The 26593-nt window shown below is 52.1% G+C and overlaps 3 protein-coding genes across 3 annotated transcripts; 1 reads left to right on the top strand and 2 right to left on the bottom strand.

Moving 5' to 3' along the window:
* Positions 1-3894: 3894 nt before the first annotated feature.
* Positions 3895-6268, top strand: CSUI_000628 (uncharacterized protein). Its single transcript, XM_068060861.1, has one exon. It carries the CDS (start codon positions 4555-4557, stop codon positions 4882-4884), a length of 330 nt encoding a protein of 109 aa, XP_067927166.1. The 5' UTR covers positions 3895-4554; the 3' UTR covers positions 4885-6268.
* Positions 6269-9002: 2734 nt separating this feature from the next.
* CSUI_000629 (chy zinc finger domain-containing protein) lies at positions 9003-15582 on the bottom strand. Its single transcript, XM_068060862.1, has 9 exons — positions 13292-15582; positions 12882-12956; positions 12429-12582; positions 11966-12118; positions 11759-11789; positions 11480-11577; positions 10993-11053; positions 10326-10475; positions 9003-9299 (listed from the first exon to the last, which is right to left on the bottom strand). Exons 1-9 carry the CDS (start codon positions 13897-13899, stop codon positions 9247-9249), a joined length of 1383 nt encoding a protein of 460 aa, XP_067927167.1. The 5' UTR covers positions 13900-15582; the 3' UTR covers positions 9003-9246.
* A 1426-nt stretch (positions 15583-17008) lies between these two features.
* Positions 17009-26255, bottom strand: CSUI_000630 (tetratricopeptide repeat domain containing protein). The gene is made up of 9 exons (XM_068060863.1): positions 26133-26255; positions 25239-25424; positions 23961-24252; positions 23309-23412; positions 22433-22673; positions 21581-21681; positions 20828-21061; positions 19666-19754; positions 17009-18963 (listed from the first exon to the last, which is right to left on the bottom strand). The coding sequence occupies exons 1-9, from the start codon at positions 26217-26219 to the stop codon at positions 18891-18893; spliced, it is 1407 nt and encodes a 468-aa protein (XP_067927168.1). The 5' UTR covers positions 26220-26255; the 3' UTR covers positions 17009-18890.
* Between the last annotated feature and the right edge of the window lie 338 nt (positions 26256-26593).

Genomic DNA, 26593 nt, shown 5'->3' on the forward strand with positions numbered 1-26593 from the left:
GATGGACAGGTGCATTATTCTGGCTGCAGGATGTAAGCTTCGTGTTATCCCTGTCGTAGCCTCACAAATCAGCAGATACCCGTGGCCACGTGACGTGGCTAACCTTTTCGATGCCAGGATCTCGAATTTGAGGAATCCCTGTCGGATGGCAGACTCCGAAACAACTCACACTGTTATTCTGGGTTTAGCAGGCAGAAACCGGTCAGGGCTGCGCCTGGATATGAGCTTGGCACATGTTTCGGAAAGGATATTCTTTCGTTCAGGGCGCGCACCTGCCTCGCCGGCTGCCAAATCTCCCCTCCGGGAGTTAGTCACCTCGTGACATCTCGCAAACCTCCAGGCACGCGTTTTCTGCAATACACCATCAGCTAGTAGGTTCCAGCTCGAGACAGAGGGTGCACGAGAATAACAGCGCACAACGTCTTGATGAGGCCAGGATTTCGTATTCACGTATGAACAAAACTAAAAGCCAGGATGGAAACTCAGCAACTTCAGGCCTTACCCGCCGATCCTTTTCGTTTGGGTGGTCAGCCAACACGCTTGAGAAATCAGCTGAAAAAGGATGCTTGTCATGCCGAAACTGTAATAGCCTATGTGTAAGCGCTTGAGCTGGAAAGCGGTTCGGGCGGCACGATTTCCGTGGCGAAGGATCTCCCACCAACAGCGGCCGCCTGGTCGAAGGACCGTTCTCTTGGGGGAGACCGTTTCTCTACGAATGTCGGGACTTGGGCTCTAGCTCTTCAGGGTTGTTGGGACTTTCCTCGTAGTCGATACGATATCCTGCGCACGGCAAGAAGGCCGGCCGCGGGGGGCACGCACCGAATGGCCTGTAGCCAATCACTCCCGGGTCTTCCGAGCTGCGACTCCACAGGTGGTAAGTCTCTCTGACAGACACCGGGCGTGCCTGTCCTGCGCAGAAGCGTGATCTCTCAGAGTGATAAACTTTGGATGTTCGCCCCCTTTGCCGCTAGAACGGGTCCATTCATTGTTGTGTTCGTGGAGGGGTGCTTGAGTGTGCCGCTGCTTCCTCTTCAAATGCGGGCTGCGGGCAACGTGCCGACACGTCCCACGGTGTGGTTTGTGTTGTCTCCCTTAGCTGCGCAGCTTGCACGCAGGTATGCGTGTGTATCGCTCCGATTGCGGTCAGGTGCTCCGGAGGATGTTGTGCTGAACAGCTCTCTGGAAGACGGCGATGTAACTGCCCTTTGTCTTGCTGGTTGCTAATGACACCTCACAGTAGCAACCCGCTGACGCATGCCCAGGCAAGTGTAACCGTGTGTCGTTTCTTCAGGAAGACGTAGTAAGTTAAGCGCTGACCGCAGTTCGCTATATTCGAACCGTGTGATACTCTTACTTGGCCTGCCTTTCAGTTGAGAAGGTTGGGCGTGGTGTGCTTTTAATCGCCACCCCAACTTCGCTCGTTCTGGAACTTGGTTTGACGGCAGGTCTGGAGCGCGACTTGCTGTCTTCGCATTCAGAGGGAAAGCAAAGACCCCTCAGGTTCCCTGTGCAGAACACGAGGACCCGTTTGGACCGGGCGCGTTTCCGTTGAAGTTACCCCCCGTACAGCCTGAGGTTCGCGCAAATGAATTCCCTACAAGTCAGAAACGCTGTTAGTCAGAGCCCCCTCAGCAGCGCGTGGCAGGTGTTCTCTTCAGGTTTATTGGTCTTCTGAGAGCACTTGGTTTCTGTGCCTCTACACTTAGAGAGTGGCGAAATAGCGCATTCAAGCTTAGCTGAAGAACTTCTGCATACAAAGCCCTCTCCGGGGGCGTCTCGTGAGGGACCCTTTCCTCACAGCAACATAGAGTGAGTCGCTTAGACGGGCAGATTACCGCGCTGGCGCAGTTTTTCCCCCTTCCCCCCCCCCGCCTCCCGTCCAGAGGCGCCTGTGTTTGCGGACTTGTAGCCCTCGTGGTTGCCTCTCTGAACTCAAAAAACATCAGGTGGTACGTCCGTGACGCAGGAAAAGAAAAGTCTCTAAATGAAAACCTGCTCTTTTTTTACTTGGTTAGTATGCTTCCTGAACATCGGCCTGAAGTGTTTTCAAAACGTCGCAGTACCTGCACATCTGTGAGTGCGCTTTCACCTCTCAAATGCGTGCATGCTTCACATCGGATACACCTGTAGTGGTCAGTGCTGTAATTCCACTACCGTGGCGAACCCCGTCCAAGGAAGCCTGTCGGTGGGTTTTACCGGCAGGTTGCACTCCGGCTGAGGAAAAGGCAAAAAGTGTACAAGCATCTCCACCTATGCTGGGCCAGGACGCCTCATGCTCACATACTCTGTCCTACGTGAGTGTTCTCTCGTCGCAGCGGACGCCTTTCGAATTCGGCGTTCCCCCTTCAACAACAGAAAGTGAGTCGGTTGTTTCGGCCCGAACGCTATCAGCAGACCGTGGCGGGGTCTCGCCAGCGACGCGTGTCTGTAGGTGAAGGGCGGCCGGTGGCCAACCCCAAGCCATCGTAGTCTGCGTCCTATTGCATTCAGGAAGTACGTTTCATTGCCCCGCACTCCTTTTCACCCCGTATCCACTCTGTCCCGAGGCAACAAAATGAATGCCCGGGATGTTTCCTCGCTGAAGTCTGTGCAGTCGCTTGCTCGGTGCTCGGCGACCGTGGCCGCTTTACCAGGAGCAGCAGAGGCACGTAAGCTGTCAATCAGTTTTCGAAACTTTTCACTTGTTCTAAAGCTGCGTCCGAACAAGACTCAGGGCAGACTGGCCTAGTGTGTGGAGCGCGCCGGTCCCTCACGTGCCGGCGTCAGAGGTCCAAACCCTGCGATCGTAAATGCCTTTCAGGCCGTAAGCAGCCTCTCCCCGCGCCCCCGCACCCCTCCTTCTTTCGTGCCCCACGTGCTAGCGAGTCAACCGCAATCTTGCAGGATCGGTAGCTAGCACATCTCTCGAGCCCAAGAGCAGCTGAAGCAGCACTGGTCGAGAACCTTCGAGTTCTCCACGGTCAATGACTGGCCCTGTGAATTGAACAGAAAGTAAGAAGGCAAATCAAGTCCGTTGTTGGTCACGAGCAAAACTGCTGCTGCGCATTAGACTGCGGGGGGAAGGTGGCGTGTAAGCAAAGACGTAGGGACCGGAGGTGACAGCGCTCCAGGGTATGCTCAATAGTAGAATGACACTGTGGCATTATAGTAGAGCTTCTATTCTGCATTTTGTTGGAATGCTATGAGCGACTTACATCCAGCTACGCTTGGACTCGAGGGACGAGCACATGGACGTAGCAAAACCTTGTTTCTCACAGGATAGCTTTGCTGCGCGCGAGTCCAGGCACCGAGTATCGCAATCACTAGTACCGTGGCTAACCCATGACAAAAGTGATAAACAACACACACGTCTGGTCGAACTGCGTGTGGGATGATATTGGACCCGTGTTGGTATCAAAGAGGTATTATTTTTTTTCGTCTATATGCGATGGAGACACGCGTGCGCTTTGCCGTCTTCGTCTTCAGAGAGTAAGTGTTCAGACTGGTACTCTTTCTTTTGAATCCGAGTTCTCGCGTTTAGCTGCCACACCTTACTTAAGAGCCCCACGTGGGTGGCTAGGCAAAGTCTTGGTGAGCTATGCTTGGGGCTAAGCAGCTCGAAAGGACGTGCTACGGAGTGAAGAGCCCACACATGCAATGGGACACCAGCCGCAAGCCTTTTCCCTTCCCGTTCTAGTGTGCGCAGTTTTGGGTGTTGACACGGTGTACGTGTGAGCTATGGAAAGCTCGGTCAAACTGACGTATCTCAGGCGGTAAGTGGAAGCTTCTCCCTTTCATCGCTTTGTCTTTTTCCGTCAGCACCTGACGCTGGATGCCATGCTTCCGATGCCGTCATGCGGTCGGGTTTCCCCCCCCCCCCTCCCCCCCGCAACATCAACGCCATGCCTGCAGCTTCTCAGCTGGTGTTTCCTCGCATGCTACATGACAACGCTGGTACCGCGAGTGCATGGGCTAGCGATGCTTGAGCCGAGAACAGAATGTTTTGGCCAAGAGCGGTCCACCCAAGCCGCTGAATTAAGAGACTATGCAATGGGGAGAACGCGGGAATAGCTATCGTGGGAAGCAAGACCATCGTTCCGTGTCCAAGCGCTCGAGTTTGGCGGACGAGAATTAGCAGGCTCTTGTGGTCGTCGCTCGTCTAGCCGAACAGTGTGGTACGGTACAGGCGGTCTCAGTGCTGTGTGCTACGCTTCACGGCAGAAGGTAGAGGACAGATTCTTGCATTGCACTGTTGGTGTCAGCTGGTGAGTTCTCCTACTGACACAAGCAGACACTCTGCAAAAGTGTGGTGTCCGATTCGAACAGTGAAGCACTGCACTGCACTGGACCAAGAACAACTGCATCCGGCCTCTCCACCGCCGCTACCTACTTCGCGCATGGAGTACAGCTGCTGAGCAATTGGTCTCGTCAGCAGACACAGTCAAAAGCACTCTGCGCACGGGAGGGACGCGTTTTGGCAGGCACTCACCAAATGTCTTGTTATTTCAACGGATTTTGCTGCAGACCGGCAAGGACGGCGACGACGATTATAGCCGAGCCAGACGCAGAGCCGTGATGGTCCGTATAATCTCTCTGCTGGCCCTTGCCGTCGTAGCGGCTGCAGGAGCAAGTTGGTATTTGTTGAGGGGATCTGGAGCCCGCGAAATTTCGCTGAGGAGGAAGCCTTCCCGAGACGCGGAAGCAGACGAACCAGTTGACCTTAGCTTCGACAACGACTATCCTTTTTTGTTCACCCGCCGCGGCAGACATCTAATCAAAGGCTCACCCCGTTCGCCGCGGGCAGTGAGCGACGACAGCTCGGCTGATAAGCCACAAGAGACAGAAACGGAGTCACCTTTGATCGAAGGCGCAGGCGGACAGCCTCAGAAGAGCAAGATCGCTTAGGCGGAGAAACTGCGAAAGTTGGGCAAAGCTGCTTCCCGAAGAACAGCACTGCGCCACGGCCCGGTGTCACTGTTGGTTACGGGGCTGCTCTCAGTAAATCTGTCCTGGGGCGGGCCGCCACAAAGGTAGCAGGGGTCCTTATTGTTCTAACTAGCTTGGTCGATCCACTATTGCACATTCTCAGGCGACCAGGTGCCGGGCTGCTGGACGCGAGCAGTGGACTGTTTGCGGTAGCACCAAACACGATCGCACGGTGATTGCGGAGCTTGGTTGTTCCCGGCCTGCACGATTTCTCTGTCGCACATCACTTCACTCGTCTAGAGGGAGCTGCGTGTTCGTCAGCAGCGATCCGAGATGATGGTTGGGCTGTCGTTCTGGATCGCCGTTTTGTTACTATAAGGAGGGGGAAGCGACAGCAACACACACACAGAGAATGGGAGGCTTTTCTGGGTAGATGAGACATTTATTTTGCCCTTGAACATACGTACGGTTTGTCGTTGTACCATTTGAATGGTCGGCCCTTCATGCAAAAAATTTGCTGGGTCGCAGCACGCGGCAGGAACATGAACAGCTTTGTTCGTGGTGGAGGCAACGAGGGCAGTTGTGTCTAATGTTCTATGGAGGGTTGCGCGAAGCACAGCCTATGTCGCAGAGTAGAAAACCGACCCACCAGTGTCTCCTTTCCATAAGGGGACAGAATCAACAGGAATGCAAACAGAACGTGACACTGTTGGCGAGCCTGCTATGAAGAAATTTTGGACGGAAGTGCATTGCAGCACCACTTGCCCCGGGAGTCTGCACAACCTTACAGCGACGTCTCTCCTGCCGAGTGAGTGCACCTGGATTCTGCTTTCTGCAAGATGGCGGACCGCAGGTCCAGTAACACGGGCCAGTTCGTCGCACGAGCAAACGTTCTCGCTAACTGCCCTGGCTGTGTGACGAGTGGCTGCCGGGCACGAGCAGGGGACTGTTTCGAAAGGTAGTAGAGGGAGGCCATTTGCTTATCTGGAGAGCTTGCTTGGTTTGCTGGCATGAGTTCTCGAAGGCGCGCCAGTGGGTGCACATACCCCTAGAGGCAAAGGCGTGCCATCAGCCGCGACTGGAGTTCACTGTGACTTCTACGCTGTCTTTCTTGATCATGCTTCGTAACTGGCTGAGCGGGCAAGCGTTTGCTGTATCCACACACATGAAACGCATTGACGTGTTCGAGGTGTGTCGGTACTTCATGGAGAAGCTGCCGCTTGTAGCTGTGGAGTTCGATGCGTCCTACGGCGTTGGAGCGCGGTTGGCTAAACAAGCAGCTGGTCAATAGCTTGCCAGACAAAGGAACAGGCAGGATACGACTTTGCTACTACCGGCGACAAGTACTTTCTACGTGGCGGAGAACAGTGTGCCCTGGCTGCGGGTTGGGGCACAGCAGGCGGGGTAAAGGAGACGGCAGAAGGCAAGGTAACTTTTTTCCCAATATCATTATGATCAGCAGAGACCGTGGCACGGGAAGTGTAAAACTTTACCGGGCGAGGAAAGCATAACACCGCAAAGAGGAGAGGGAAGACGAGCCCGGCAGGTAGTTACGCTGCTACCTTTCCTTGGCACACGTAGCGTAAGTGAACCTACAGGAGCGTTTGACGTCTGGGCAATCCGGTCTGAAAAAGGGCTCGGTTCTACGGCACTGTACCTGGCGAGGGTTTCCGGGACACTTCCGACCACCGTCGGTAGAGTCACTCTTCCGACGAACCTTAGAATGTCTGCTTCTCGGACAACTGCAGCTGTGAACAGCATCAGCGTACCGAACTGCACTGTCCCGCGCGATCACTGACCCTACGAAGGCTTCCTCATGGACACCGAGCAATGTTTCATACTTCACTCCTGTCAACACTTCCATAATTGTCACCCGCGAAGTTTGAGGCACATTCCCCATCCGTCATAACAAGGATACTCAGCAACGGGATACTCCCAAGAGGCGGTTTATGCCTTAGAGGCAAGTGTCTAATCAACGGTTCTCGGTGCTCCTATGACCAACGAGCTAAGCCGCCTGACGTTGAAGTTCTCTTGCTGAAGAAAACTGGCAAGTCCTAAAACAGCGGGTTGGTCTCCAAAGCGCCCGCTGTAGTATTTGAATCAACTAGTCTTTAGGATGCACTAACAAATCAAAATAACAGCCAGGTTTCGGAAGGTAGTGTCAACGCTCTCCGGGGAAACACGAAGTGCGTGAGCACCGAGTAGTCTTGCTGTTAGGAGACGTCCGTGATGTATAGCCGGGGCCTCCGACCCCCCCCCCCTGTACGCACGAGGCAGAGCCTTCCAGAAGCCGTCGTTCTGGATCTTGGAGTGTTCCCACTTTACAAATCGCGCGCAGGACGAACCCGCCCCCAGCATTGTCCCTTTGTGAAGGACCAGAGCATACAGTAGCCAAGAAAAGCTAGGATTATGAGTGTTTTACTGATCTGTCAAATACCTTCGGGGCCCTCCGCTCAGACTCCGGGACCGGTGACTGCAGAACAATCCGAACACTATCTTGGAACTAGCGAGGTCTGATTGCTTGTGTCGAGGATCGAAGTGAACTAGAAAGAACTGAAATAGGGACAAACCGACAGAACTGTCTCAGAGAGTGAAAAGCTATTGGCTGGTGCGCTCTCCCCGTTACATAGGTTTCGAGAGGGGAATCGTTGTGAATTTTCTCGGCGGGCAGACTGGCTTAGGGTCGAAAGCGGTTACCGTTGCGCTGTTGACCGCCAAGTCCTCGTAGAGGTATGCTGCGACCGAACCCTAGGTGCTTCGGGTGCTAACGCGCACAAGGCAAACATGGAGACTTTGCAATAGTGGGCAAGTCGTCAGTGCTTCTGTAGTAGGTTCTCTTTCTAGCAGGAGCGGACGGAGTCGCTGTCTCTTATGGTTTCTACCGAAGTTACAGTGTTACACTAGCTGTCTATCTTTCCAAGTTCAGGGGGCGCTGATGTTTTCAGGCTGCTTCGGTACCTCAGCTCCGTCAAACATGTAGGAATGGACTCCACTAAGTGTCTGCAGGGGCCTGGTGTAGTCGAGACTGTCTCGGCTTACAGGTCAACCTATCGACGCCACCAGTGTCGGGAGATAAACGTCCTTTCGACCTGGGTCTTTCTTCATTCCCATGTTGGCTCCAGGCCTATCAAGCGGGCTTCGGTGGAAAACCTACCTGAACGAAACCTTTTTACAAGATTAACCGGGTACCTTCCGGTCGTTCACTCCTCTCGAAACAGTCTAAGAGTTGTCACATGCTCTCCTGTTCCGATTTTAACCAGTAAACCGCCAAGCTAAGCCACTGCATAAGCATCGAGGAAGACATTCGTTTACGAGAATGTCCTGCATTGGCGCCTGACGTGTAAAAAGCCCTGTAGTCCAAGAGGCCACACTTGACAGTAACAAGCTCCTCTCGAACTTGGTTTTGAACGGGATTCCCGCTTGCCGTGCTTCCGAGTTTCCTTGACCGCACTACTTCTGTAAGTCTACACTCACGAACAAAGTCGCTATTGACAAAGTCGTGTATTTTTTCTATGAAGTTATTCTTCGCAGTAATCCGACTCAGGGGTCGAAGATGTCATTGGCAGTTAAATGGGGACGAGCGAAGCGATGGCGGGGCGCCGGACACCTAGTCAACTGCGATGTTCGTGGCTTCGCTTCACAGGCGAAGCATATATAATACCATCTAATGCCCACATACCACAATACTTGGGTCTACCAAAATCCACGTCGGATCTAGTACACGCATCGCGGAACACCGTAGCTGCCAGACCGAACAGCATTATGGCGTCTGCGGAAACTTATTCTGGCTGCCGCGTACGGCGCCCCCGGGCTGTCGGAGACCCGTGCTGCACCACGCCTATAAAATTCATTCTACCCGTGTGAGACGTCCGTCCGAACCGCGTGTGCCGTTGTGGTATGAGTCGCGCGAGATCAGAATCCTGAGCGAACTGCTGGTCCTGCAACAATCTATGGGCCTACGCCAGGGGCGCGACAACGCTTGGCGACGTCCTAAGAAGGAAATGACTAGCTTCTCACTCCGCATAGCTGACGTCTTCCCTGGTGATATGCCGATCTACATTTCGAGTACGCCAGAAGAACAGTGTGCCTTGTAGAGTCAGCCAATATTACTCAAGTCCAAAATTGCCGGAGAAGCGCTACGAGATGAGCCGAAGAATATCTTGATCCCGTGCAGAGTTGGGAGTTCACTGTGCTGTCATCTCAAGGAACCACGTAGACCAAAGTTTCGGTCGCACTGGGTCACTTGGTCAACAACCAGGGCGTCCCACAGACGCCAATTTCGTACCACAGCTGCGACACGTTCGAGATTAAGCTTCAGCAGCCGTTCTGCAGCAACTGCACTTAGGCATTGATCTCACGGGTGTTGTAACCCCCACAAGCTCCGCACTTGAGCCCTGCGAGAGCACACATGCTGTCAGGAATGTATCTGTACACTAAGAAGCGGAACGCGCGTGGCGCGAGAAACAGGAAATACTTGGCCAGCTGTCTGCCAGCCAGCACATCGAAGTGAATGGCAAACCACAAAAGCGTCTCTTCGAGGATGGATAAAGCCTTCCTAAGAAGTTCACTTTCCAGTTACGTGACACCGCCGTCAGACGAAAGCACCCTACACAAGGTACATTACGCTGGGCTATCTGCCGAGTAACGAGGTGCGCGGGAGCTACCATGCCCCCGTGTTCCCAAGCCTCGAACACCTCCTGGAAGCACCTGCTTGTTGGGTACGTTCCGGCATACTCTTGTGTTATCATCTAGCGTAAGACCAACTACAGGTGTAGCTATGGCGAGGGCAACTAGTATAGAACTGTCGGCCGCAACAGCGACTGCCGCGCTAGACGTCACTTTTCCTGTACAGCCGTCCTGTACACTACTGAAGGGCATTGGCTCGCCATTCTGGCATCAGAATGCGTCTACCTCTACCAAGGCCGAACGTGCCCGCCTCTAGGGCTGTCGAGGTCGCCTGGCCTCTGAGTGCGTTTAGGCCTTCACTACGGTCTTTACACGTGTTACAGCGGCAGGGCAACTGTCCCGAGCTACCCGGAAACCTCTCCTCGTACGCTGTCTCCTCACCTACCACTTCCCTACAATGAAGCTCCCCCAACCCGTGGCTCACACGGCCTTAAGGCAGGCGCACTCGCAATTATGCTGCGTAGGCAGTCATGAAACAAGAATCAGCTCTTGTAGGTCTTCGGCTACGTCGTGTTATCACCTGCTTTTTTGCATCGTGAAAAATTGCTCTCAGTGCACACATATGCATCCGATACCAATTGCAGTTGACCAACATCCCACTGGAGGGGAGTTCCTATCGCACACGATATCGTCGAGATAAAGATACATGATGTTGTTCTCCCGATGCCTGATGTCCTACGAGGGGTGAGCGCGTTGCCGGTGTGTCCCCTAGATGAAGTAATCGCTGCGCTTACCAACAATGTGAAAGTCAACTTCCGTACGAGCATCGCAGTCGTTGCACTTTGCTAACGCCTTTCGCTTCAGCTCGTCGGGCAACGGAGTTCGTGCCACCTCATCGTCTAACCGCTCCCAAATTCTTCCGTAGTCGCCTAGGCTCTTGCAGCCTGACAGAAACACAGTTTACACATCATTTGTCCACGGGTTCGACCTCAACAAGACTGCAAAGATAGAAAAAAAACAGGGAATATGCGGGGGATAAGCCCAGAATCTCCAGCTCCCTGCCCCCATCGGGAAAAGCAAAATAGTGAACGCTGCTGTCCTCACGCGAAGCCTCACACTCCACAGACCTGCTCTCTCATGAGCGCAAGTTCATGAGACGATCGCTCCCGCCTTCTTAGAGAATTCTTCCACTGCACGGCGGGCCCGCCACTGGTACAAATAGAATGCACTTGACGCCTTCGTTATGTAAAGGCGTCTCTATGGCCTCATACTACCCCACCCGAAGGTCTGAGTGAACGAACTGCAACATGATGTGACGTGTAGTCTGCATGCATCTCAAAAGGCGCTGAATGCATCGCCCTTCCGAACAGAAGCCCTCTTGTTTCTCGACTCAGAGAAGACGCCTAGGCCTTTGAGAGCTAACTTGTTGTCTAAGCTCCTCAACAGCTGTGTCGAACTTACATAGGGGACAGCGGAGGGCCTGCAATCCTACGCACTCGGAGTTCAATTGACGAAGGCAGTCCTACCAAGGTAAGACAGAATACCAGACAGAAAAACAGGAGAACGAAAGAAGCTGCACCAAAATGACACGGACATCTACTACTTTGAATGCTACACTAACGCCCAGATACAATACAGAAAGCCTTCACATACAGGTGCCTACAGACAGACCACCGACTTCATCGAGCAGGGGGGAGACACCACACCTTCCCTCCCCTGGTCCTCTTCCCACTCATCCCTCGATTTCCATGATTCTATTTGTCCCCTTGAGTAACGAGCCCCAACGTTCAGTACAAATCGAGTCTTCTTTGCTGCTTCCTTCCGGGAAAGTGCAAATATGAACGATATCCTCAAGTCTTTGGAATGGCCTAAGAAACGTCGAGAACCTCATCGTGTTTGGTGGCCAGACTCGTCTGAGACGCGGGGACCATCCTCCCTCCTTACTTACCGCATGAAGGGTGTGACCACACTTGAGAACATGAACCTGTCGTATGCTTGTAAACATATTCTCGCAGCAGATTGGGCAAGCCTGGCGCATGACGTTTTCTGAATCCAAAACAAGAAACATATATCACTTTAGAGCAAGATGTAGTGCGGATGCTTCATCTGATTAGGGCTACCATTACTACTATTCAGACTAGTGTTCCCACGGACTCTGACTGTTTGGACAGAGAAGAAAAGCTCCCGGTTGATGGACAAACAGAGAGAGATTATCTACAAATATTACCTGTTGTGAGACACGATGATACACAACTCAGCTGAGTCCATGAGACGGACGAGATCAGGATGCTGCTGCGCGACAGAGAGTGCTGTCATATATATATATATATATGTATACATACAGATTACATCCGTTGGTACCAGCGTTCTAGATGGGAAAGGGTGGGTCCCATAACAATAAGGACGAAAATATATCGGAGGATCGGTAGCTCACCGACGCATTTGTGACTGTCGCGGATGGAGACAGAATAACAGCTTCCGCATGTGTTGCAGTGGAAGAAGTTCTCAGCGCCTCCTTTGCGGCATAGCCCGCACTGGTCGCAATGATAAACCTGCCAAGAGACGGCGCATCGGAGAAACCAAGAAACTCGAACCTCGATAAAGAGTTACTTATTATATCATATCGACAGGGTCATGAATGCTGAACAAAGAGAACGAAGCATCTTGTTCTCCTAACAAAGACAGCAGTAGTGCTGTTGCAACCCTAGGGGAAGGGGGGGTTGATTGATAGAGGACCAGAGCAGCCAGCGTCCTAATAGAGGATGCACTTGTCTTGCCTACAGTCAGGCAAAGACAGGGAAGCGACTCATGCCGTCCCCGACTTTGGAACTGCAGTCTTCAGTCCGAGTTCCTAGGAGGGTGTTTTCTCTACATTTTGTAGGAGGGAGCGTGCGTACCTTCTTCTGCAGGCCTTTATCATCCCAGAACTTGCACTTAGAGCAGTAGTATTTCCCAAACACTGTCCCGCATCCAATACACTTGTTGCTAACCTCCTGTCGCTTGTCACATACTGCACAGATAATCTCCTTGACCGCTGTCCGGTCCATTTCGCTGTGAAAATGAATAACAACAAAGCAGAAAAGAGAGAGATACACCACAGAGAAAAAAGGCTGCTTGTGCCCCGACCGCCTCACACCCGAAACGCGCGACACGGGTCAGCGGGGGGGGGGCTGCCCTACAACCGGTGCGTGTGCCTCCTAGGCCGAGAAAGAGAGAGAACCGTACGGAAAGTCTGTGTACTTTGCAGCCTCTCTGTGTGCAACCGCAGCCCACGAAGTCAACAGGAGGCAGCCCGAAGGAACTCGCTTGGGACATAGGGAGACAGGAAGGCGATGATGTGTGTAACTTACTGAGCTTTCTTGTAATCCTTCTCTCCTTCGGACTTGACCTCGTTGTGACAATGGCGGCAGAAAAAGACTTCCCCACTGCAAACAAGGCAGAAACATTTCGCCGCTGTGTTGCTGGTCACAAGATGAGAGACTCCAACAGATAACAGCAGAGCTCCCCCCCCCTAATGATTTTATTTCGTGGCTCCGCTGACTACATTCCCACACTTGCTTGATCTGTGTGGAGGGCGCGCAGGAAGAGGGGAAAGGCCACTTCAAAGAGAGAGAGAGAGATGAGCTATCTCGGCTGGCTGTACTGATCCTGACGCCCACCTCTCAGGCACGCTGAAGGTGTGGCGTATAACTACAACCGAGAAGAAAGAGAAGAATGAATGCAGATCTGCAAAAGCACAGATGAAAAGCCGTCTCCTTACCAGCACGGGGCAACAACTTTACATTTCCGGTTGTAATGAGCACAGCCAATGGAACCCTCGTCGGCTTCTTCATCGACTTGCTCTTCACTATCTAATTCTTCCACATCCTCCCAATCATCATCGTCCTCCCTTGCAGTTGTCTCGCCTGCTTCTGTCGCATCTCCTGTCTGTCTGTCCACTGTAGCTGCGACTTCTCCTTGCCTTTCCGGAAGTTCCTCTGCGGCTCCCGGTATGGCCTCGCTCTCACTTCCAGGCTCTCGGCGTCTGCCCGCCGAGCCTCTCTGTTCTCCAACACCTTGGGCAGGATTCTCCACGTGTCCGGTTTGCGATCTTCTCTCCCGATTTTCGCTCCGTAGATCTGGATCGCTGTCTTCAATGCGTATACTTTCGTCTGTCTTATCACAACTATCCTCTTCGCCTGGCTGCCCCACAGGATCTCGAACGGTACGAGAGTCGACGACTGCTGCTGATTGTGCAGAGGACGGAGAAGAGCTTCTCCGCTGAAAGCAGGAACGCGTTGAGACATCATTTCCCGAGTCACCACGTGGGCTGGAAGGCGAAGAGCCCACAGCCGTTGAGGTTGAAGTCGGTTCTCCGATGGTGGTCATCGCGGAAGAACCACCGAAAGCCCCACCCGACGAAAAGCACAAACCGCACACAATAATCCCTCTGAAGGGAGAGCGCGCCTTTCTTGGAATGACCAGGAAATGACTTATGGTTTGGACCCCGTGCGAAACAAAGCCGGAGACGATCTCTCTGGCCCAGTTACGGTGAAAAAAAACAAAGTCGTCCGCGGGCCCATACAATAAATGGTACTTTGATCCAGACGCCTGCGCCGCACCCGCCTTTCACGCCAGGAGCAGTGCTCGCACGGAGAGGCTCTTCGCTTCAAGATGACAATGAGAAGCGGTCGGTCACACTGGAGGAGCATGCGACCCCTAGAAAGAAGGAAACTCGCCTTACAGAACACCACAGTGGTCTGCTCACAACGGGGGGGGAAGGTCCTAGATGGAGACAGGGTGGGGTCTAGAGGGAAGTAGGGGAGAAATATCCTTGCAATCAGGGAGACACGGGAGCCGGACTGAGGTGCCGAAGGACGAGTCACAACGGAGAGGCCTGGAAACCGCGCGCAAGAGAAGGCAAGGAGCGTCGTCTAGAGAGACTGGACTAGGGACCGCGGGAACAGGGCAAAGGAGAAGGAAAACGGGTAGCTGAAGACAGCGCAGGAGAAAAGACGACCGGGACCTCAAAGTAAGCCGAAAGAAATTCAGCCGACGTGTAAGGGACAAAGAAGGCGTCTGCCGTCTACTCAGTTCAGCCACAGACAGGAACGCGTTGAAAGGCCTCACCCTCTTTAATTATTCCCCCAACTGAACGAGCATGCTTCTCGGGCCCTGTAAGCTCAAGGTGAATGAGCAAGCTCACAATCCTAGCACGAGAGAGGTAGACAGCTTCAAATATGACTGCTCTGCTGCGGACCAACTGGACAAGGGAAGTACGTCACTCAAGTCTTTGAGTAAAGACGTCTGGGGTAGACGCTGCAGGGAAGGCTGCCCCAAAGAGAGACGCGGTCTCATGAAACACAGGAAATGAGTGCCAGATGTAGCGGGCGGAAGGACCCGGAAACCGGCGCCGAGGCGGGCAGTACTCACTGCAGGAACGGAGCCCGTGGAAGGGAACAAGAAAGAGCAGCAAACCCATTTGGACCGGTGTGACCCCGACTGCAATCCGAAATATCCAGGGCTCGGAGGTACCGAGGTAGCGGTTGAAACAGCGTAGAAAGAGCCTGAACGCATGCTCCCCTTGACGGGATCTGTTCCTTCTCTGACGGGCCAGGTGGCAGCGCTCGGCTTGAACGGACAGCCTTGCAACCCAAGCATTGTCCCGGAAGCCGTTCTGTACGCCTGACCAGCCCTGACTTATTCTGTGTGTAGCGAAAATCCGAACGGGGAGACGGCTGCACCTTGTGTACCATACACCAGTCGTTGTGGTTTCACAGTTTCCACCTCGCCCGGTGCAGCTGACGTCGCACGGAGGGCCACGTGCTCACCTCGGCTCCCTCCAAAGTAACGAGCGTAGCGTTTCCGAATACGGCAATATAGAGCGCTGTCCAGTGTGACGCTGTCGCTTTTGGCCGTGGCGTTTTCGGGGTCTACTGAGTCACACGCTTCAGCTCCGCTGCTTCACTGCGCGCAGCCGCCAGCCCGGTTGGCCCGTGCACACCAGAGCACCCCGTGTAACTCGAGGGGGAGCCGGCGGCCTCTACAAAGTCGTGGAGCGCGCCACTTCTTTCATTCTTCCTATCGAAACGCGGGTTGCCATGAAGACCCAGATAAGTTTCGCCCGAAGCATATCCGCTACCGCGAAGTCTACTACTTCGATCAACACGATGTGGCCGGTGAGTATTAGGACAGGCAGATTTTCAGTGATCCAATCTGGGGACTCAGTACCCAAAGTTATAAAGCGTACGGGGACGCGATGTGTCGATGAGCCTGAAATCCCCGCGTCAGTGAAACAAAGATTCACTACACCGGACAACTCCCTGGGGGGCACATCCTGATTACCTGATCAGTGACCGATGCAGAGCACCCCGACTGTCAGGAGCAGACTCCGACCCTGTGCGAACCATGATGAATAAAAACTTACGTACAAGGATTGCCTCAAGATGAAGGCAAGAGGAGTCACTTAGACTTAGGAAGACTAGTGCTACTTTCGATCCACACTTTCAGTATGGTCGTCCGATGCGCAGAATACGCCCCAAGTGGAGGAACTGACCTGCTCGTTACTTTCGACTAAGAAGTCCGCAGACGTAGCGTGTACAAGATTCTGGACATCGTGTTAGTCATTAAAGCTCTCTTTTTCACTTTAGCTCCGCATCTTTTTTCTACTCAGCTTCTATTAATAAGAACTCTCCGGAGCTTTTATGAATAGCTTGTTTCCTTCGGTGCCCTTTGAGTGGGGGACTAAGCGCGGGCCAGAGACTTGCTCGACTCTGCCTCGGCTTCGAACAGTCGGCTTAAACTTTCGCCTTTAAGTAGTTACAGGTTTTCATCAAGATTTCCGAGTACAACGTATACCACTGGGTACCCCTCACTCTTTTTGGGCGGGCGCAGTAAGAAGGCATCCTGCAAGGAAGAACTGGATCCGGTTTGTTTCCTTGAAGTTCAGTTCTCTAGGTGTTTCTGAGTTGAAGGCCTTCTACGAACGCGTTCTGTGAAGTGTAAAACGGCCACAGAAGGACAGTAGCACTAAATGGCTACCGTTCATCAAAAATCAATTCAGCAAGAGCTGCTGACATTTCTTACTGTTCTAGCATTGAAGTCCGCCATGCGCATCCGGAGAGGTTCCGGGTTGGAAGTTGTGTGGGAATGCATGTGCCCGGAAGAGGACTGGATCGCAGGCGCGTGCATCGCTCGAACAGCTGTCCGGATATGTATATAGGGGATAAGACCAATGTAAACTCTGTAGAGTGAGTTGAGTCGTGCGAGTTGCATAGTCCAAGGGCAACGAGGTATGGAACTATTCGCCAACGGGCAGCGGCTAAGGTAGCAAACCTGTTGATTGGTGTGGGCCCAAAACAACACGCAGGATGTGAGAGTGCGTGAAAAGGTTGGCTGCAGTTACAGCACCTGCGCCAAGAAAAAATCTACCGTGGTACGGTTCGGAGAAAACGTACACTAAGGGCAGCTGGGGTCGTTGCTGCCTGATCTGGTCAAAGCTGAACTGAGAGCTGAATTCATTCCCCGTACTACTTCGGAAGTTCAAAAGAGAGGCACCTGGAGAGGACTGACTCCCTTTGTTCGACGAAGATTCCACGGCACCGAGTCAAAAAAAGCCGAAAAACAAAACGCCTGCCACAACGCAGTTCAATTCACGCTCTATCAGTAGCAACACTTCTGAGGAAAATTCACAGCAAGTTCTCTTCGAGTCGCCGCCTCCCGTGCGTCTCTTGCTTGCACTTGGTTCGCCCGCCAAGCGACCGCGGATACACACGAATGCTTCCAGCAGCTGCCACATACAAATCAGGTGTGGCTGGGTGGCGAGCTGCGACAGCTTGCTGAAACCACGTAAGCCAGCCCAGGACTACAGGCAGTCCAAACAAACTTGCGCTCCTGGTATAGCTGGGTACTGGGGACCTAGCTGCCTTGAGAGAAGAAAAATGACCATGCTGTCCTGCTTGGATTGTCTGCGCGGTGTCTTCGGTTGTCGGTCGGAAGAAAGCCACCGCTGATGCGTCGCAGAGCTCCACACATGGATGATGTGAGACTCGTAAGGATTTGCGGCAGGATAGAACTGCGGTGTGCAGTTCACCTCTGTGATGCAGGCAACTAGCGATCACGGAGCACACACTGCTGATTGCGGGGACGGCTCTCCAGACCGTCCAGCACAGCTGAAGAGTGCGTCACTCAAGCGCACGAGGCAGCCGTCATCTGCAGTCAAAATCGTCGAAGGTTACACGGTGACACAAGTTTGGACACGGACATACACCGTAGCAAAACCTTGGGAAGACCGGCAGTGCCATTGGCCCCCACGTCGGCAGGTTGATGAACCGGTGGGCGGCCCGATACCTATCAAGTGCAGAACTTCTCGGAACCACGAGTCGCTCAAGAAGGGCTGACCATCCTACGGCTTTGCAGCCCTTCTCGGGTCTCGCGCGGGGGAAGACGCAAACACGATGTCCGTGGCGGAGAGGGCAACAGATTCCAAGAAGTAAGCAGCTTGCTTGAACAATCGTCAGAAGGGTACTGGCTTGCAACGGAAATCGGCGCATCGGAGTCAAAGAATTCCGACGCCAGCGCAAGAAAGCTGAACTCTTTGCTACGGGTCCGCTTCAGTGCGCCACGGGCGTATCCTACCACCAGTCGCTCTCTAGCGCCAAAACCCCTGATTCACGAAGTCCGACAACACCAGAGAAACTTCATCCAGCAACCCCTGGCGCGCAGCACGCGCCGACCACCCCAGTGTACTATACGGATTGCCTGACACCCACGGCCTAAAACAAAGCCTTTCCGAACGGGACACCTCCGCTACCCACAACCAACTGCGCCTGCCGCCATACAGACGCCTCCCACATCCATTTGTATAGGGATCACTATCAGATTCACTTCACAGTAACATCAGAGGAGAATCAACTACGAAGCTTCTAGGGCGACAAACACACGCAGATAAGACAACTCTGCCGGGCTTCTTCGGTATCACTTCGCAGCACGCCGAACACGCAAGTGTACCGGGAGCTCCGCCTTAGAGAACAGAGAAAGCCACGCCTTAGCGCCTCACGCAGAGACTGCTGCGTGTGTAAGCAACGTCTAGACGCATGGGGCGCGAACATGTATGAGGACTCAGAGGGCTTGCACTCACTAGCATAGCTTCCCTGGCGCTCGTTTGTGCTTACACCAAGCCAGTCGAAACCGAAAGAATCGAGACGGAGCAATGTTCCTACGCGTTACTACTCGTTCACTAAGGAAAAGGCTATATTCGTAAACGAAACGAAGAAGGCAACGAGCGACCGTGACACCGCTTGTGAGCGGAGAGTGACAAGGAGCAGTGTGAAGACAAAGAGTCGCTAGGACTGGGAACTTGAAGGGGGCATCTGATCAGATTAAGCAACGCGAAGAACGCCAGCAGTGATGAGCTTGTTGATGCCGTCCTTGATCTTTGGATCTCGCAGATACCTGCCGAACAAAAGAACAGAATACGTACTGCCGTGTCGACTTGTGAAAGCAGGAACACGCGATGTGTGCTCGAGATGTTGTTATTTACACTGCAGTGCAGTGGCTCTATGTAGCCATACGAACAGGCGTGGCTGCTAGTACACACTGTGGTCTTGAGCCAAGCAAAGATGCAGCAGCTGGCACATACCTGACTAAACTCCTTGTTCGATGACCTAAACTTGATCCCTTGTTCCAGATGTTAAGAAATGTACGCTCTACTACTAATTACACAACGTTATGCCAGTTTACGACAGTTACTATAATGTATGGTAGAATCTAAAGGGTTCTGGTAATCCTGCGACTTCTGCTACTCCGCGTGAAGGGACGCCGGTGCTGTCGTTGTCAAGATTACTGCGCATGAAAGCTCAGGTGAGAGACACGGAACCCGAGGAAAACGTGTTGTATCATGAAAAGCGCCGTGGCCGGCATGACACAGGCGGGCTGCCACATCCACAGTCTCTCATTTCAATCGTCAGCAGTTCAGTCATTTGCGCTCCTGTCTACATATCGCCCCCACCACTCATAACGTCATAAAAACTCCTACTCTGGTGAGGAGTCCGATGTGATTCGATGTGTGAAGCGAAACGTATGTCTGTATGCGTTCATACCAAAGGAACCACACTCCCCTCCCCCCCTCCCCAAACCAGTAAGTCTTCTCCTTACTCATGAATAAGCTCAGGTTTCTCCTGTATATTCATCAAGACAATGTTCATCTGAGGATCCTTCAGAATAGCCTGGATTTCGGGATCTGCCTGTACGTTGCCAGACACCACAAGAATTGCGTGAAGTGAGGAATGAATCCCTACTAAACACTTCCATCGATGCGCACTTCTTCTCAGACTCTGCACCACAAAAAGCCAAAGAGGTGGACCTATCGCATTCATATTCCCATACACCAGAAGCATTTTGATGGAGGTTCCCGAGAAAATGTACAGCGGAATCACACATCGGAGAACCCATGACGGCAAAACACACGAGGGCAGACGTGATCTCTGTAAGTAGTCTAGATACCTGCTTCAGATACCTGCGTCATTATTATGTTCTTCCCTCTACACTTCGAGTCACCACAACCTGAGCCCCATATGCGACAGGAGCAGACAGGAAACGGTCACTGCGTCAACTATCAGCAGAGGGTTCTCACGGAAAAAGTGAAGGCAAGACTGTTTCTCTTCCACCATTCGTACACCGGAAGACCGTTCAGCATAGAATCGTGATAATAAGAAAGGAGGGAGGTACCTGGTGACTATCTAGAAAATCTGCAGCACATAATGAGGCTCTGACCATGAGTGTCTAACCGATGACGAGTGATGAAGCAGGAGAATGTGGAGATGTGGAGACATAAAGCAGATCGCACTGACACGGCACGTTGGCTAGTAAGTTAAATGTACCCGCTGTCATATGCGATTGCCACTCCCTCACGCTAAACCTGGACGATGTTCCCTTACGTGTCTGTAGAATTGATAGTTTCTCGTATATCCGGGCATTAAGGTGCCCGCTCCCCCCCCCCTTCATGTGAGATGCGCACCACTCATACAATGAATCCTAAGCGTGGATACCTCCACGCAAGGCGCAGACAATGCTGGAAATTCTTGATGTGAGAGGAATGTGGATGAGAGACACTCGATGAAATGTCAACCTAATGATACTCTCTAAAACACCGCGTCCCCCTCCCCCCCTGCTTCAATAGGGGCCCCCCGAAGAAGTACGAGGCAGAGCAATCGAGAGCGCTACCAAGAGGACGAACTTCGTCGCTGAGGAAAGATAACCCGTATCACGCCTACACATCAAACCTTCCTAAAGCGACGCATCTGTCTATCTGCCATACCAGTGAATGAGCCATTTGCTCAGGGTCGACTTCGCCGGAGCCCTGGACCTGCTGGACCTTTGAGATGACATTCATCTTGCCCTGGATACACTCGGCGTTCGCCGGCTCGATTGCTAGACCTTTCTCAAAAGCTTGAAGTGCTTTCGGATACTCTTTCAGTGCCATATGGAGATTCCCCTTTCGGCTCCATCCCTTGACAAAAGAAGGATCTAGCTCCACTGCTGTGTCTGCATCCTACGTAGGCACACAAGCCGGACCGTCACCGGAAGTACAGCGCAATGTTCAAACCCAACCACCACGCCCTCTCTGTCTTCTCTCGAAACAGTTAACTGACATAGTCTCATCCACTCTACTATAGGCATGCGAGCACTACTACTCCCAATCTCCGTATCGCTCCTACGACTTGCACATGTCTTACTATCGAGCAAAAGGAGCCTGTCTCACTGTGCATGCCCTAGAGTCAACTACGTAGTCTATTGCGAAATCTTTAAAATGGAACACAACCGAAGACAAACATACCACCGCTATCAAAGAAACAAAGAAAGGCCTGATGCCGCGGTAGAGGAGACAACACTTTTGAAGACATTGAGGAGGTTAGTATGAAGTAACTCCTACATGGGAGTCTGAAGGAACATCGCTGTATGAACACACACGCTGTCTCTGTAGATCTGCTGTTTTCTTTCTCTAAGACGGCCTTCATGCCGTCGTAAGACGGTGTGTAAGCACACAAAGCGGAATCACCTAGGAACTTACTTTAAGAGCAGACGGGTACTCGCACAACTTCGTTAACGCAGCCGCCCTATTGCTGTAGAGCTTTGGGTCCTTCGGGTTTCTCCTGATGGCCTCGTCATACTCTGGAAAAACGAAATGGCGCACAAGCTCCACTACTATGCGTCCACCTGTATGAAATCTATGAGCTAGAACGCCACTGGCTGAGGCGCTGGCCACCGGCTCCCATCCGGGGGCTACACCAAGATACAACCGTGAGCTACTAGTCTAAAGTATGAGACCGCCTAACCCATTCAAAGAGGAAGCAACCTAACGTTTTTGCTTAAAATGAGCAAATCCATCTCGGGGACCCCCGCCTTCCTACAAGACAAACGAACTGTCGTGTCACTACTAGCAAAGACTCTCACTCGATTGCCGCGTATAATGCGCCCCAAGTGTAGGGGCACTCCACAGCTTTGAGGAGACACAGAATATATGGGGATACTCATGTGTAGGCTCCTGTCACAATCCGCCACATCATACACTGGCGGAAGTGAGATTCTTCGCCTCACTGCCACTGTCTTACGCAGTGCGGATGAAAGCGATTGACAGCGTTGGCTGTCGGGCACGGACTACTCAATTATAAGTCTTCGCACCGGCATGATAGCGAAGATGATTCTTTACGCATGTGTGAAGCAGTACGACCTAGGTAGCTACGTTCATGTAACTCAGGAACCCGAAGCAAATTTGGCCCTCCCCTATAGAACAAGAATTGCTCACATATGAGTGTCCTTCAGTGGTGTACGTACAGCTGACGACTGAGAAGAACCAGGCACGCTGCAGACGCCCCTGTGGATACTACGCATGAAAATCTCTCAAACTGCATGAAAACCGTACCTTTTTTAGCAGCAGGGTAGTTTCCTTCTTTGAAGTATTCGTTACCCTTCTCCCGGTGTTGTTCTGCAAGCTCAGGGTTGATATATGCCTCTCTTTCCTTCTTCTCCTTCAATTTCTTCACCTCATTCAAAGCATTTCGCGTGGCCCGGTTGTTGTCTTCACAGAGAGCTTTCTCGTAAAAATCAATCGCGTCTGCATACTGTTCCATACGTGTCTTGCATGCTGCCATGCGGCAATACACCTGAAACCATCCAGGAACAGATTTCAACATAGAAAACTGCACAAGCCCCAGGTCTCTATCGCTGGCACAGCTCAGCCTATCCTTACTACAAGAGTGTCGTGCCGTCCCCGTTGTAGGGCGTGTCATATAGCTCTTGAGGAGTGAGGCCTGACGTTGCAGATAGAAGGCGGGGCTTCACGAGATGTCTTTTCCCACTCTAAGCGACGACAATATGTGCATAGATCACAGCAGACAGAAACGCGGTACGTGTACGCCAGGGGGTTAGGGTGATAGGGCGAAAACAGTAAGTAACACCTGTTCCGCCGTCAGGTGGAGGTCATCTGCCACCTTACTACGCTACCTCGGAACCACGAAGAAAGCGGCCGTCTGCCCCTGTCCGCTGTGTGTGTGTGAAGGCAGTCTCTGGGAGCATTTTAACGTACCTGCATGCATGCGTAGTGACGGGTGCATATGCGCTAGCTACATCCTAGAGAGGCGACACGGAGGAGGCACGTCTCCAACGAGGTTTGCTACTCTCAGATGCAGTTTGTCGCTACATGTTTTCTTAGTGTAACAGCTCGTCACTGTGAATGGAAATGCCTTCAACATACTGAAAAGAGCAAGGATTGAGAAGTAGAACGAGCAATCACTCTTACCTTGGCAACTTTCGAGAAATCAGCTTTGCATTCATATCGCTTATCGAGTGCTTCCTGGCACTCCGCCAGGCACTTGTCGTACTCACCCATCTCCATGTATACCGCTGAAAAGACAACAAGCGTCACCAGCAGAAAAGTAGGTCCTAGTGGCGGATGCCTTAAGTCGGAGACCGGATCATATGGAGGAATAACATCTTGAATAGACAGAAGAGCTTCAGCCGTATCATATCACCACGCGATCCGACCTGTGCCGCACTTTCAAGCATTCATACAAGTGTATGACGAGCTTCCCAGCTGGTTCCTTACACAGCTCCTACATGTGGTGGAGTATGTAACACCTTACTAGCACACGGAGTCGGCGAATAGACGACACGGAAGAAAATTTATGTGAAGTTTCACGGCTGTTTAAGAATGAAGAAAGTCTATAGCTGGAGATCCACCGTGAAAGCAGGAGACTGTGTCATCTGGGCTATCTCAGGAGGCCGTCGTGAGCCAGACTAGCTTGCAAACAAGATTTCTCAGTGCTTGTCACAATTGAAGCACCAATCCTTTCTTTTATCGTGACACTAGACATCATGTAACCCGAACTCTAGGCCATCCTCAATAGAGATAGAAGGGAGAACAAAGGCGTCTGTGTGCATCATCGAGGTACCTGCTTTGTTATTCAGATACAAGATTTCTTTGGGATTCTTTGCGATAGCCGCATCATACGCTTCAAGGGCCTCTTGAAACTTCTTTTGCTTATAAAGTTCATTCCCTTTCTGCTTTAAAGCCTCAGCTTCCTTTTCCTCTTCTGTTAACTCCTTGGCAGGTTCTTCCGGCTTCTTCGTAGCACCCGGCTTCGATCCCGAGGGCTGCTGCTTTTGCGGAGGAGGCGTCTCTTCTTCTTCCTCTTGCAGGTCTCCACCCATTGCTGCAAGCACACCTTCCTTTATCCGTACATCCTAAAAGCGTCAGAGATCAGAGGACCGTATTCACACGACAACGGGGTATGTTATCGAATCGCACATGTATATCGATATATGTATATATGCATATTTACAGTTACGTGAATCCGCTGGTACTACAGCAAAGCCAAGCAAGTTGAACTTTCCTTTTCCTCCTTCACGGAGCTTTTTGTGAGAGAACAACATGGGCCGCCTGGTGACTTTCTAGCTGTCCAGACACTTCTTACCGACCGTCTAAGTGAAAGGACATCGGTTTCGAAATGCTGTCGAAGAATCAGCGGACAGGAGTAGGAGCTCTAGCATCTAACAAGAGACGTCTGTGAAACCTGAGGAACTGAGCTGGGGAAGGCGTCTTGAAAGATGGAGTTAGCACCACCGTGCATGCAAATATTCTCACTAGCTTCTGAGGGCATGCGGTGCTGCCATTCATGCGAGTCGCAGAAGGGGATGCAAGGGCGCCAAACGATACAAAAGGAGACGCGGGTGTCATCGGATTTATAGACACAGCTAGCGACTGTGTCAACCCGGCATCTTTTTCGGTATTATTGAGAGTCTTACAATCGCTATGTATATTCACCCCGGCCTATGAGATCGCTTTCTATCTTTGTCCACCCAACGGTGGGTGGATACAAAAATAGGAAGCGTTATTACAACGAACCGTTGGTTGCTTGACTGTGCTACATACAGTACGCCTCCAACATGGACGTCCGCATTCACCGCCGACACTCGGGAGAACAGGAGGCTCTTCTACCTCAGGAAAACAAAGAAAGTAGAGAGGTAAGAACCCCCTGGTACTACGGTGTTCAACTGGCGGCCGATCTACTTGCTTACAGGTGGCGGAAGCTGATCACACGAGCTAGCTAATCAATACACGTGAATTCCCAGTGAGGTTTCTCCCTATTCAAGGACACCTACATTTTACAAGCGTTTACGATGAAAACAAGAGAGATTCGGTACCACAGAACAGCCAAGCTCGTACGTACCGGCTGTGCCATGATGAGCTTTAGAGACTGCGGATTCTTTTGAACTTGCTTCAAGATCTCTGTGAGACGATAGGTATATTCCGGGTCTTCCTGTTGGTACTTCGCCAACTTCGGGTGTTTATTGATCGCCTGTGCTGCGGCTAGCATTGCCTGCATAGAGGCGAACTGATCTGTCTGCTGCTGAACCTGATAAGAGAGAGACAGAGACAGCCACTCTCGCGCTGGATGAGAAATACGACAAAATGCGTTGAGTGGGTTCAGGCCAGCCCATCTATCTGACTTCATACGAGCAGATATCCTAATACCACCGGAGGTGCTTTTTTACTCCTTCTCAGTTATTCAGCTGAGAAAGGCAGATGCTATCTCACAGCAATAAACATACAGAAAGGACTAAAACAGCGATGCTCTGAAGTGATTAAGATACACTATAACTCACACTCTTTCTACATATATCTTTTGCAACGATAGAAGCGAGAAAAAAGCCACCGACAATCCGACCTTTCCAAAGAAGTTCTTCTTCACAGAAAAAGAGTACGGCCACACCTCGTCATTGAATCGAATGTCTGCGTTCCCGGAGCATACTACGCGTCGTCTCCGATACAACCCAAGGCGTGAGGCTCGAGAAGATAAATGTGTCCGGGATGTCTACGTGTCTGTGGGGTGGAGGATGGCAGTAAGTCTTGGCCGATTCAACATATCACCGGCAACATAGATGCCCTCCCTGTACGTACACCCCGCAGACACAAACTCACTCGCGTGAGGTTGACGTGGTCTGGCTGGCAACAACCACTTGTCACTTCATGTACGTTGTACAGACAGAAAAGGAAATGTACACAGACTCTGCACATATACAGTTGGGGCACTCCACTTGGCACGAAGTTCGCCCAGACGTACCTGGGCAAGTCCTTCACTGAGCTGTGTGTTGGAGGGATCGACTTGCAAGCCCTTCTCGTATGTAGCTTCAGCTTCTCTGTATCTCATTAAGCGGAACTCTGCTAGTCCTTTGCGCGAATATCCCTGTATTACAAAGAACCGACAACCAGACGAGAAAGAGATTTGCAACCCACTGGGTCCCAGACACGGGAACCTCGATGCAAGGAAAGCAGGCCCAGTGAGAACACGAGGGACGGAGATTCGGGAAGAGGTCCCAGGGGAGAGCGTAGTGCTCGCAGGCAGTAGCTATCCGAGTCTTGATAGGTCTAAGCCAATCTACTTGAATCCCGCTTAATATCTTGCGAGAAAAGGTTGAAACACTGGAAGGGCGAAAAGAACATCGAGCCGTGAAGTGTCCTGTTGCGCGGCGAGAATACCACGGAGGATGAGAGCTTCATCAAAAACAACGTGGACGCGATGAC

Source organism: Cystoisospora suis, assembly GCF_002600585.1.
Source record: "Cystoisospora suis strain Wien I chromosome Unknown contig_243, whole genome shotgun sequence".
In the NCBI taxonomy this organism is placed as follows: Eukaryota; Apicomplexa; class Conoidasida; order Eucoccidiorida; family Sarcocystidae; genus Cystoisospora; species Cystoisospora suis.